The following is a 14,079-nucleotide window of genomic DNA, read 5'->3' on the forward strand; positions in this document are numbered from 1 at the left end:
AACCCCCTCCCTCTCCGGTGGCTTCATCTTAAAACAAGAGACACCACAGATCCCATTATACATAATGAGGCCCATTGGGCTCCATATGTGACCTGCATTGTAGCAGTTGTTCTTCTATGGTCCAGAACAATGGATAGGCCAACACTAGCATGAACCTAGCATCAGAATTGGCTTTAAATTCCTCGTTGTGAAATAGTTGCCATAACATCCAGATCATTTAACTGTAAACTGTATTCAGTAACCTTTGTTACATGTGTCAAAACAATACAAAAGTACATAAAGTGCAAATATAGAATTTTTTTATTTTTTGTCATTTTCTCTCTTCAGGGCACCAGCCGTCCCTCACATTATTATGTTCTTTGGGATGACAACCGATTCACAGCCGATGAGCTCCAGATCCTCACATACCAGCTGTGTCACACATATGTGCGTTGCACACGGTCTGTATCTATACCAGCCCCTGCATATTATGCTCGACTGGTTGCATTCAGAGCACGTTATCACCTAGTAGACAAGGAACATGACAGGTGTGTGGACATGTTTTGGTATTTACTTTTCAAGATAAGGGTTGCAAGGACAAAATGGTGCATGTGAGGTCAAAAAGAAAAAAAAAAAAAAAAAAAAGTCCTCCTACTATACCAGGCAAATTTCTCTCCATTCTTCAGACAAATTCAATCACTTCTCACCATGTGCATGGCCCTGTCTCTGTCTCTCTTTGGTCTGATTTCTGCAGTGAAAATGACAGTACTGCCTAAATTGCTCTGTTTGGAACCATTACAATCTCTGTTCCTTTTGAAGGTCCTTCATTCTTTGCATAGCTCTATTCTGTGATTTGACTGGGTCGGAGGGAGACATAACCTCTCTAGAGTAGTACTGGGCTGCCCAGGTGGTGCCAGCGTGGTCTACCGGTTTTAGCATATTCCAAGTGGATGGAGATTTGAAAAGTTATGGCTTGATCTAGATCACCCTAATTCTTTTTCTGCATATTAAACCATCAACACATTCAGACCAGCCAGGCTCTCCTGAATTTACATCTTTTTCCTTATTAAAATTCATGCCTCTGTTGCAGATGTATTAATTTATTTCACATTATGCAAGTGCGCAGTCTGGAGCTCTAAGGACAGCTCATTGTTTCAAACCGCTATGGCCAATACTGCTCTAATACGCTGGTGTAAATCTAAAAACATCAGGGCCAATTCTGATGAACCTGACCTATTTAATTGTGTTGCTGGTTTAATATGCTTCACCCTGGTGAAAAACTGCTTTGAGGGTTTTAGCCAGGTCTGCTAGGTTTCTTGGTTTCCACCTTATATCGGTTTCACTTTTTTAAGTGTGTTTCCACTTTTCTTGCAGTGGAGAAGGCAGCCACATTTCTGGACAGAGCAATGGAAGAGATCCTCAGGCCTTAGCAAAGGCAGTGCAAGTTCACCAAGACACTTTGCGCACCATGTATTTTGCCTGATAACTTGTCACATGTATTTCCAAGTGGACTATATCTAAATGTGACTTGTTGCCACATCCCGTACCTCATTGGCTCAGAAGAGTTGCGCTCCTGGAATCTTGAGCCGTACAAAAGAAGGGTACCTCAAAATAAACTGACAAAACCTGGTTAGGTCCTGTGGGACAAACATGAGAATCACATTGGACAGCGATAACTTTTTTTTTCTTTTTTTTTTTGCATGTTGTGGAACAGTAAGAGAGCACCACTTCAGCAGGTCTCCTCTGACTGCCATGGCAAACTTCTCGATGACTTGAAAGGCAATACTGCAGGCAGAAGAAACAATGAAGCGGAGCCTCTAGCTTTAGTGGAATAGACTGAATGTGCACTGCAAAAAAATGTACAAAAAGAGCTACAAGAAGACACAGTCTTGAGCCTTAAAAGATAAATGCTGATTCATACAACCAAGAATCTACGAGGTAAAACATAAGCGTTGAAGATCTCCCTTGACAATGCTCCTTCATTGTGTTTTCCACTTAAGACGTTCTCATCCTTGGAACGTAACCAGCACAAGAACATGGCTTGCTCAGCTAACTTCAGGTTATCCAGTAGTTCTGTTGTGATATGCAGATGCAAGTCTTGGAATAGTTTTGGGTTTAGTTTGTCTGTAGGGAAAAAAAAGTGAAACCTATCCCAATTACAGAGCAAAGGCGACTTTTCACCTGCCGTGACAAATTGAATACTTGCCACTTTTCCCCTGGAATCCACTGGTGCCATATGGTCTTATGAGGCAGAATGGAGCTGGGTAACTCAAAGCAATAGGGTGGTGTTATCCAGTGATGACCTGACTCCAGCGTGCCTTCATATCATGAAACCGATTGATGCATTTGATAAATTCAGATACCGTCATGTCACTAATTTTAGTTGGTATCGGTTAAAGAGAATTGTGCAAAGTGCCTTGAACCATTAAAGTGCTAGATGAGTGAAATAATCCTGCTTCTCCAGCTCTGCAGAGTGTACATAGTGGCACTAGAAGCACCAGCTCATCGGTGAGAATTTGGCTAGAACTGCGTCCATCAGTCTTTGCGCAATTACTACAAGATGGTGTTTGCTGTATGTAGGGGCTCTGCCCAATGGTTTCTGACAGATCATGGACTACACATCCTGGCTTTGGTAGGTTCAGGATTATTTTGCGGCTAATTTGTATGAAAATGCGGCGAACCAGTGTGGTGCAATGGAAACAACACTGCTGCAGACAGTATCTACAGTACACAGAAGAGGGACATTATGGCTTGTAATTGTATGCTGGAAGAGGATCACTAAAACTAGCAAGTCAGCAGCTGACAGAGAGATGATGCTTAGCGTGCCATGCAAATGGGTCTTTTACTCCTATTAGGATTAAGGGGTTTACACTAGGGAGATTCCTCCTTGACATACAGGACACTACGTAGTCTCCTGATGTTACACACCGCACTAAGTCATTGTACACTTACCTGAATGTGGAAACTGCATGTCTGGAACAGGCCTAGCCAAATGACTGGAGTTTAGAGATTAATCCCTGAATGAATTGTTCCATTTCATAACCAATACATGGGTTTTCCTTCCCAATGGTGGTTTGGTGCCACTTGAAGTAATTAATATATTGGGGAACAGTATTATAAGCAGACCTCTAATATGCTTTTATAGGCATATAATGGTACCTATCGGCTCATTCCAGAACGGAGATTGCTATAATGCACATGGCATTTTCATAGTTTAAGTCTCTTAGACTTATTAATGAAATTTCTATTGCTCGTAAAGATATCAGAAATGGTGATAATACAGTTCCCTAATGTAAAATGGCTCCAGACAATTGGGGCTTGACTTGATGATCTGCTGTCATGTTGGATTATTCTATCTAATAGATTTACTATTAATACTGACCTAGTGGATGCAATTGTATCCACATTACCTCTTATATCTTAATCATGAGGCCAAAACAAGAAATGTACTATATGCAAAGTAGCACTTCTGTTTTCTAATTGGTTTTTAGGGATCGTGAGGTTTGTTTTGTTTTTTTTTTGCACTTTTCTTATAATGGACACAGTCAAGTTATCCTTCAAAACCATTCAGCCAAGGCTACTTTCCTTCAGCCCCTTTTAGGACTTAAAGGACCTATCTGGGTAATTTAGGGCCCCTTCACACGGAGTTTACGCTCGGTGTATTCTGTCCACGCTTGGTGTATTCTGTACATTTTACACGTGTAAAAATACACGTGTAAAATGCAGTTAGCCATTGAGTTCAATGGCATGTTCATATAACGTGCATAGACGCACTTGCAAACAGACACGCGTTATACGAACATGCCATTGAACTCAATGGCTAACTACATTTTACACGTGTATTTTTACACGTATAAAATGTACAGAATACACCGAGCGTAGACAGAATACATGGAGCGTAAACTCCCTGTGAAGGGGCCCTTATACCCTCTAGTTTAGTGTTGCCACCACTAGTCTAACATTATTACAGCATCTAATGGATGCGCAAATCCAACCTTCACTTAAAGGCGGTGTGTCTTGCTAACACAGCCTCTGCCACTACTATGTTGGGTCCGATCTCTCTACTAGATAATTTGCATGTGTCTTTTCTTTCTTTTAGTCTATGGGCATGGAGGTAACCTTTTATGTAAAGAGGATGTATAAATTCAGTTCCAGCCTTTTTGACTTGAACATCGTTTTTTACACCTCTCTTTCTGGAACAAAGGTGTTAAGACCTTTTATGGGTTGTGATAGAACAATCCATTGTTTATATAGCACTTTGGAGCACTATGGGGTATATTTAGGAGCTTTTCCTAGATTCCAGAGTGCATCACTTTAAGGTGAATTTGATTTAAAAAAAAAAAAAAAAAAAAAAAACTTCAATGACAGCTAGCCCTATAAAATAATGGGTTTTCTTTGTTATAAGGGTGCTTTGGGATTACAATCCCCGCAGAGTGTGTTCAAAGAGCAGGTACTGTATTTGTGTATGATGCTTGGATGAACGAACGTCATATTGGCTTACATATAAGTAACTCAAAGGAACAAATTTGCTGTATTTTTTTTTCTCCTGACAGACTGCTTTTTTTTTTTTTTTTTTTTTTGTTTTGTTTAATAACAGAAAAGCTTCTTTTATTACGATAAGGACCTCATGGCTTTTGTGTTGTGCAGTTGAGTCAGAATACTGGTGTAATTGTACTCAGAAATCATTGTTTAAACCTAAGAGCGAGCCTTTTTGCTTATCATGACTAAACGTACTTTTCTGAGTACAATAATTTCCAATAAATTTATTTTTAGCTAGACTTCCTAGACCTTATAGCTTGGTGTGTAGATGACATGATTTCACAAAGTTTTTATAACTTCACTTATTTCTTGTAGGACTTGTTCAGATAACTAATGTATATGAGCAGCTCTCAGAGTGTGTAATATTCAACATCATTATATAGCACATCAAGGTGCTAGGTTAGGGCGGGTTCAAACCTGTGCCCGGTCTCTGCTTTGGCCAATCCGTCCGGTTTCCATCTTCTGTCCTGAGAAACTAGACAGGGGACCAAAACCTGGCTGTCAGTTTTCAAACCCATTCACTTGAATGGGTTTGCAAAGTGACCACCCATGTGCGTCTTCTGCCTCACCGCGGCGAAATCGTCTTTCATTAACCAGACACAAAGTCCTGTATGTCCAACTTTGTGTTTGGTAAAAAAAAAAAATGGTCTTACTGCGGAGAGGCAGAAGACTCTCACGGATGGTCACTTTGCAAACCCATTCAAGTGAATGGGTTTGAAAACTGACTGCCGAGTTTCTGTCCCATGTCCAGGTTCTCGGAGCAGCAGTTTCCGCCGGACTGGCTAAAGCAGAGATCGGGCACTGGTGTTACCCCGCCCTTCAGTGTAATGTTCTACAAAACCAATAGGGTCAATTGATAAAAAGCGCCATGCTGGCAAGCTTTCTTTTTTTATGTTTTTTTCATTGTTTGTGTGTGACATTTTTGGGATTTTGGTACATGGCTGTACGTTAATGAGGCAAGCCAGCCCCACCTGTAGGAAATGTATGCCAGGTCTGGCATAAGAATTTTTTTTCTCTTTTTTTATTTTTTTTTCTTTGTCATACGTGACATTGTGCTACATAAATTTGTGGCATGTTTTCAACCACAGAAACAATACACCATTTCAAGCTCTGCCAATATTTTGGACAAAATTGAATGTGCCTCAAACATTGTGATGTAAACTAGAGGACAGCATATAAATATGAATTTCAATAGCTATCCATTTTTTCACATACACAAAGTCAGTGCCCTGCAATTAAGAATTATATATATATATATATATATATATATATATATATATATATATATATATATATATATATATATAGCGTGTGTGTGTGTGTGTGTGTGAAAAATGTGTCCATGTGATTATCAATGAAATAATGTGTACTCTCACACTCTTAAAGTGCCACAAATGATTTGGTGTCACTTTAAATGAAAATCTTCACCAAAAGAGTCTGGTCGTAGGATACCTCTGATAGTGTGTGTTACACAGTAACTTGGCAATAAATGTATTATGAGAGTAGGGATTGTTGGAAAAACATATTGACCTCTGAATTATCCATATGAAGACAAATAATGGTAAATTGATTCACAGGCCAATTTTAGTGTACATATGAGAAATCCTGGCAAGGTAACCATAGATAGGTCTGCAGGCCAAAGTCTTCCAAATTCAGCCATAAAGTGTACATGCTATGCTTACTTGATTATTACATGGAAGGAGGGGGGGGGTGATGGAACCCAAAACTGCCTAGATACCTTTCCCAGGGGGAATAGACAAGACATTGGCTCCGCAAACAAAGTTCTACTGTCTGTGGACAACTTTGGTCATTGCATATCATATGTCTTTTTCATGGTTATAGAAGACTTGCACAATTCCAATATATGTTTCATTCACTTAAATCAAATGAATGTTATTTTTGCATAATGAAAAGGTCTACAATTTTCCCATATTCCTCCAATGGATTTCTAGATCTCCACTTGTCATTCTCTGTTTACTGCCACTGGATAAAATCAGCCCAAGATTTATAACCAGCAGAGATCTAGAAAACCATTGGCGGAATGGACACAAATTATGTTGGAAAATTGTAGAGGTTTTTTTTTCATTATACTATGACATTTATTTACTGAACCTGGACCTTTCAAGGGCTGGCATGAGTGGGACTTTTTTCCATTACTGTCTGTGATGCGTGTTGTTTCTGAAAACATAAGAGCACTTCTTGAAATTGGAAAATAAAGTTGTATACAAATCAACTTTTATAGGAACACTAACTGCATTTATTTTTGTACTTTGTATAAGGTTAAGAGTTCTGTGTTTATCAGTTAAAAGCCTTGAGTAGGTAGCCATTTTTCTTCCCATTTTTTCACCTTATTTGTAAACTAATGTATAGGACAAATCCCTTCCCCCATAGGTGGTTGTTCACATAGGACATCGACTTCGTGTAGGCCTTTATAAAAATGCACATTGAAGGATTGTGGGGAAAAAACATATATATTTATGGCTCTTAGTGAATTTTGCCTTTATAGGGATTCTGGCAGCATTTCTGTCTTTGGCAGCAATATATAGCCAACTGTACAAGGGCTTTTTTTTCTTCTGGTCCCACAATGGAGGTTGTCCAGAGAGCTATGATACTGAATCACTGCCTTTCTATGGGACTGCTGTCCTGTAGTCGTGAACTTTCCCCTGACCCTCCATTCTCCTCTGCTGTAGTTGTATACTGACTAAATACTAGAGCTGTCAGATCAAAGGGAAAGGGCCGGGGATCGTTCAGTACAGAGAGCCCATGACATTACATGTTGAAGGGTCTGTGTCCTGGAAACTTAAAATAACACTGCCAAGGGGATAAAAACTTGGATCTCTTGATTATGCAGCCTATAGAACCATCACATGAAGTATGGTTACGCTAAGAAACTTACTTATTAACAATGGATTACATATATACTAGCAACGCAGTCCTCTAAATAAGTATAACCATATTGTTGGAGGTGTATGTTATATTAAGGGTATAGCTTTCACATGCCCTTGTTTGTGAGGTTCTGTACCAAAATAGAAGCCTTTGCATGGCGTGTCATTTTCATGTGGGTGAAATAAAGCAGAGAATTCCCCATGTAAGAGAGAGATCTGCTTTTCCATTGAAAGCATTTAAAAGAGAAATACATGTAGATACAGTTTCTATTAAACTATAATGGAAATTCCCCAGAAATACATCTGCCCCAATATAGCAACATTTACTTGCAGAAGAACCTTCTCCATGCAGCCGTCAATGATAGTGTGACTATACAGGTAAACGCCTATGTGTTATATAAAACCATGCAATGATGGGCAGCTGCATGTAACTTGGGTTTTGTCCACAGGTAACAGCTGCTGTGCTGGAACGGACTCCTAGAATTTGGGGTAGAATGAGTTTCACATGACTGAAAAATGTGTTTCTGGGGAATTTCCACTATATGGTTAGAAACACTATCTACATGCCTTCCTTTTCCAAATGTTTGTGAATTGAAAGAACATATCTCTTACTTGGGGAATTTTCTTATCTCATCCATTAAGCTGACACTTCTGATACTTAATTATGGTTACTTTATTGAATAAAGGAGCCGTTGCAGCTTTTATGGGGTCTGTGTGGCTGCCTTCAGTTATATATCTTGTTTTAATTCAAGGGATTGTCCTCGTTATACAATATAAAGGGCTGTCTGGCTGATAAAACTTCAGAAAAGACGTACAATGGTGTAAAAAATGGATAAAAGCTCACTTAAATCGCCAATCCGTTGCTGTTCCCATTCTGAAGCTTCCCAGGCCCACTTCATTCTCTACTTCCTGGCCCCTCTTAAGACACAGGAAATGATCTCAGTTTGTCGCCAGTGACCACCATGCTTGGCAAGTCATTGCCTGACAGTCATTTATTGGATGTCGGGAGCCAGTAGGAAATAGAAATCGGTGGTGGACCCAGGGAGCATTAGATTGTGAGGTATAAGTTTTGTATTATTATTATTTATACCAATTCTTGGTCTATTCCCAATACTTTGTATCGCCCAGACAACCCCTTCTGAAAATGTCATAAAGGTTGCATAAATGGAGGTCAGGATGCTGGGAATATTACTATTAAGACTAAAGAGGTTACCACACTGTATTTTTACAACCATGCCACTTCTATGTTAAAATCAGTGGGAATGACAGAAATCCGCTGACTACAATATGTCCTACAATGGCCAAATCTGAGTGTTGTCTTTTTGTTGTAATAGAGGCTTAGAAATTAACTGACATTTTGCTGCTACATGTAGTGCATCCTCTGTAGGTTATAGTCCTGTTATTTTTATACTAGTATAATAAAGCTGGGTATTCTGTTTAGTCTAATGTCTTGGTACTGCAGTAAGCTTGCTGTGATAAAAGCAGCTTTCAGTAACACGGAGACTGAACGTAGGAAATGTTCTACAAGGTTTTATATTAGAAAACCATTCATTCATGTATAGTCCATGTCCTGTTCGCTACATTGTCATTTATTGGGCTCCTGTTGATATTTCTTAGGGTCCATACACACGACCAAGTGTGCATCCAAGTTGAGGGCAGAGATTATCACAGAATTCCATCAGGTGACATCAGAGTATATTCCATGATGTATTCATGTGTATGGGGCTTCCAGATCCATTCCGTTGCGATATCACTGATGATTATAGAGAGGGTCCTATTCTTCTCTGTTATCGGAACAGAATAAATCCAGAAGCTCCATAGACTTGAATAGATTACAAACGCACTCAGATGTTACTCCGTGTCATCTGACTGCATTCCATGATGAACTTGTTCCCCAACTCAGGTGCACACTTGGTCCTTGGTTTAGTTCACATCTGAATCGTAAACTTGGTCAAAGACTCTGCTGAAAATCAACTGAGAAAAAAAGTCCAGCACTGAGGACTCTTTCTCTGCCGATTTCTGTCTAAAAAACGGGCAAGCTCTGTTGTTCAGGCCCCTGGTGGATCCGAATTACAGAGAGCATGATGCAAGTGTGAACCTAGCCTGTACATGTCTTTGATCTGCCAGTATAGAAAGAACAGGGACTTCAATCAATAGGTTATTTGTACATTAATGTGAAGTTGGATATTAACTACCCAGCAAGCACTTTAGTTGTCAAAATAAAAAAAAAATCAAAGTAACTCTGCAGAAGTTGGCTGAGGATAGGCCAATTGTGCCAAACACTGATGTTTTCAGCTGAAAAAAAAAATGTTTTCAGTATTAAATGGCCAAAAATCTAAGGTGTATGTTTTCATGGTGACACTTTTCAAGTGCTTTGGTCCTCCGAACCCATTATTCAGTATGCAATCCACCAATTCTGGAGCTCGCTGCGTAATAACTGTCTATGATGCACATTCACAAAACCATGGTCAGTTCATGAAATATGTTGTATTTATCGGGTCTTATCCTAAAGCCAATCGTTTGTGTGGTTAAAGTCCATTACAGCCCAATTTCCTTGAATAGGAGAGTTGCAGTGTCAGGCATGACCACTACCTTGTACAGTGTAAACAATGATAAAGACAGCATAACTCACGCATGCAATATGGTCCCTTCAAACCGCTCATTGGCATGGATGCCAAGAGCTTGACCCCCGCCTATATGATATTGATGGCCTATCCTAAAGAACTCAAGGTGTGATCCCTGAAACAAAAAAAAGGACAAAAACTGAACAAGCCTTTGAGCATACTTTTTATTTCACTTTTTATATTCTATTTGGAAAAGTAATATTTTGCCTATAATAATTATTATTATTATTAGGGTGCCTGCAATAGAGCATGGCAATGTTTGGGCTTTTTTTTTTTTTCCCCACTGCTCTATATGCCTTTGTTTCTATGGCAGGTTGCATTACATGGGTTCCAGGAGCCCTCTGCCAAGATGACTCACTCAAATTAAATTTCTGACCGCTCCCATTTATTTTTTAACTTCTGTGGGAAACACTAAAGGTAGTAACCTGAGGGGTTAACACCCTGCAAGGAATACTCAATACACAAACATAACTCTGGGTGTGATGCAGAGGAAATGGTATGGAATAAATTGTGAGGGAGAGGCTGTTTTAGGAGTCATAATTTGTGGCAGAGGTATATAATTATTAGACATTTATAAATATTTTCTAAAAGTAATTTTCTAGCTTATTCCATTTCCTAAGGAGTCAGAATACTCACTATTATCCAGATTTCTGCCATATAATATATGTGAGGTGCTCTGTTTAATGTGCCAAGTTCCCTTTACAAGTCAATCACAAGACACACAGTTTTTACCAACTATGTATAAAAAACTAAAAGTAATTCGTATTGCATTTTGTTTGTTAATACAAAGTCAGAAATATTTGTCAAGCAGAATAAGTCGGTACAAGAGAAGATGTCTATGAAGTCAATAGTTTGTAACCCTATCCTGCTCTAAGCAGGTAATTTCTCAGTTTTACCTACAGATTAACACAGCCATACTTTCTTAGCCTTATATAAAAAAAAAAAAAAAAAAAAAAAAAAATCATTGTGCCCCATTTTAAAGATTTCCCACAATTCAAGACCATTAGAATATACCTGCATACTGTCATATGAGCAAAATGTACTGTATTAAAAGAAATCTGCTAGATGCAGTGTAGCATGTGACTGACGCTGAGTTAGTGCCAGCTTTTTCAGATGCGTCCAAGCAAAGCAAAAAAAAAAGTTAACCTGTCAAAGTTTAAAGAAAAAAAACACAAAAAGGGGCTGTAGGTACCTGGAGGGATTCTATACACTATCAGCAATTCATTAGTTGTAGGTAAATTTTTGGGTGGCAGAACTGGACATCTTTCTCTTAATGTATAGGTAAGAGCAGTTGTTGTAAGAGTGCGGTTTGAATATGCTGCTCCTTGTAAAAAAATTAAATCTGCGATACCTATTCCAGTAGTTTTTCTATGTAACTGAGAGTGAGCGTCTGTAAGGGTCCATTTACTTGGAGGAAAATGGCACTTTATTTGGCGCTGAATTTTCAGCGCTGAAAAAAAAGGGCCTCCCATTGATTTCAATGGGTGATGCTACCTTTTCTTTCCAGTAGCGGAATTTTTCACTAGCTAAAATTCCACTAGTGGAAATAAAAGCTAGCAGCACCCATTAAAATCAATGGGAGGCTCTTTTTTTTTTTTTTTTTTTTTCAGCGCTGAAAATTCAGCGCCAAATAAAGCGTCATTTTCCTTCATGTGAATGGACCCTAAGGGCAGATTTATACAGATGATTTTGAGATCTGTATCTCATATGTATACATTTTGTCCAGTAGCAGATCAGTGTAAGTAAGAATACAGGGCAAACGCAGATCAGAAATATGACAGTGTACACACCCAAATGAATTAAAGATGAGGTATTGGAGCAACTTATTACAAACTGCAAGTAGTGTCCACAATATTATTCCTTCTACCAAGTAGATCAAGAAGATCTTTATCTCATAATTCGTCACCTATTTAGCCATAGGTGGCCTAAAAACAATCCCCCACACTTCATAAATACTCTGAGGTGCGAAGAGGATAAATGCATACTTTCCCAACAAAATTGTTGTCTTTGTCCTGCCCTGCACTGTTTGATTTGGTCTTGGTAAAGGAGTATTCCCATTTTGGCATTTATGGCCTCATCTAAAAGATTTGCAATAAATGCATGTCCCACATCTTGATTCTGCATCTATCTCAAGAACAAGGCCCTGTTCATGGCTGCATGTAAATGATAGAGGATCACACTTTCTTAAAGGGGTTGTCCACTTTCAGACCAATATCGAGAGACAAATGTTATTGTTTGTATAATAAAAGGATATACAGTTTTGCAATAAATTTTCTGTATCAATTCCTCACGGTTTTCTAGATCTCTGCTTGCTGTCATTCATTCTGTTACTTCTAGTGGATAAAAGTCTGACCATGGTCATTTGTGATTTATGGTCCATGGTCATGTGATGAGTACACAGGTGCCGCACGTTATAGTCACATCAGAGTAAACAGACATCTGCCTGGTAATCAGCTGTGCACCTGTGTGCTCATCACATGACCATGGACCGTAAATCACATGACCATGGTCAGAGTTTTATCCACTAGAAGTAATAGAATGAATGACAGCAAGCCGAGATCTAGAAAACCGTGAGGAATTGATACAGAAAATTTATTGCAAAACTGTATATTCTTTTATTATACAAACAATAACATTTGTTTCTCAATATTGGTCTGAAAGTGGCCAACCCCTTTAAGTCTTTCCATTTACTTGTATGGGACTTCCAAAAATAGCCAAGTAGCAGTCTCAGCTATTTTCATAACTTCCCTACAATTTAATGGAGAAACGTGCTCATGCGCACCCCTCTCTCATTCACTTGAGCCCTGTTTTTGAGACTGATGGGACCTACATCTATCAGGTATTTATGGCGTATCCTATGGATATAAATGTGAATAGTTTTAAGTCTGTCTTTTTTTTTTTTTTTTTTTTTTTTTTTACTTTTTTTCCTATGAAAGCAAACCTTGGGAAGTGTCCTCTTTTCATTTGCTGTGAAATATTACCAGTTAAAAAGATGGAGGACAAACCTGTAATGTTAGTCTGAACTGAGACCAAACCAATTACATTGGCAGTAAAAGATTCACCGAGTAACTGTAAAATCTACATCTTTCATTCCCCACCAAAATGGGTGTACTCTCTAAAAATCCATGTGTGACAGGAATATCTTATGACATTCGTTTTACACTGTGAGTTTTGAGACTATTGTACAGTACCTACTGGCAATGACTCTTTCTCCATTACTTTATTTTTTGACTTGTTAGGGGCTGTTCACATGGCAGTAAATGAAGAGCAATTCAAGGTGGATATCTGTCTCGGATTCCTCTTTATTTTCCAGTCGCCTGCTCTTTGTGACATTCCAGTATCAGAATTCCGGACACGTGTGTTTTCAGCGTCCTGCTACGATGTCTGTCTCCGATCCCTATATGTGTAATCCCCCCCCCCCCTTAGAATTTTATTTTTCTGCTTTTCTATTACAAGGCTGTTCCTGACTGCCCTCCACTTGTATGTTGCTCAATTGACTGGGAAATAACAAGATTTATCTAACAAATTTCAGTATTCACAAGATGGAAATTATTTGGGATGTTGATGTAAATCCAAGCTTTGTTTACTAATGTGATGGAGATCTTGCCGCTTGTAGAATAATCATAGATTTTTCATGCCATTTTTGTATGCATTTTAAAGCAGTCAAATACAACCCGTTAGGATAGGTTGTGAATATTAGATTGGGGGAGTACAACTCCTGGTAAGCAGGAGCATACAACCTCATGTATTCTTGGCTTTTTAAGCAAATCTTCTTCAGTCTGGCTTACCTTTCACACTACTGCCAAGCTGGTGCCTGTAGAGAACGAAATGTTCCAGCGGTTGCTTTATTGTGCCTCTGACTGAGCATTATGGTTACTGTAACCCTGCAGACCCACTAGTAAAATGCTATGTGACGACATTACTATGATGGCATGTGGGGACAGGGCATGTACTGTATTAGTGTACAAAAGCTGATTTAAACAATATGGTATTATATTTTTAGTGACCAAGGTGGTTTGCACTTCTTTTTCTGCCAATTCACATGGATGGAG

General features: G+C 38.8%; 1 protein-coding gene across 1 annotated transcript in view; it reads left to right on the forward strand.

Moving 5' to 3' along the window:
• LOC142195020 (protein argonaute-1) overlaps positions 1-3,028 on the forward strand; it is a 45,812-nt gene extending 42,784 nt beyond the window's left edge. The window contains exons 18-19 of the mRNA XM_075264515.1: positions 328-527; positions 1,354-3,028. Of these exons, the coding sequence (XP_075120616.1) occupies positions 328-527; positions 1,354-1,462 (309 nt within the window). The 3' untranslated portion in view covers positions 1,463-3,028. The remainder of the gene's footprint in view (positions 1-327; positions 528-1,353) is intronic.
• The last annotated feature ends 11,051 nt before the right edge of the window (positions 3,029-14,079 follow it).

This window comes from Leptodactylus fuscus, chromosome 2 (genome assembly GCF_031893055.1).
Source record: "Leptodactylus fuscus isolate aLepFus1 chromosome 2, aLepFus1.hap2, whole genome shotgun sequence".
NCBI classification, from domain to species: domain Eukaryota; kingdom Metazoa; phylum Chordata; class Amphibia; order Anura; family Leptodactylidae; genus Leptodactylus; species Leptodactylus fuscus.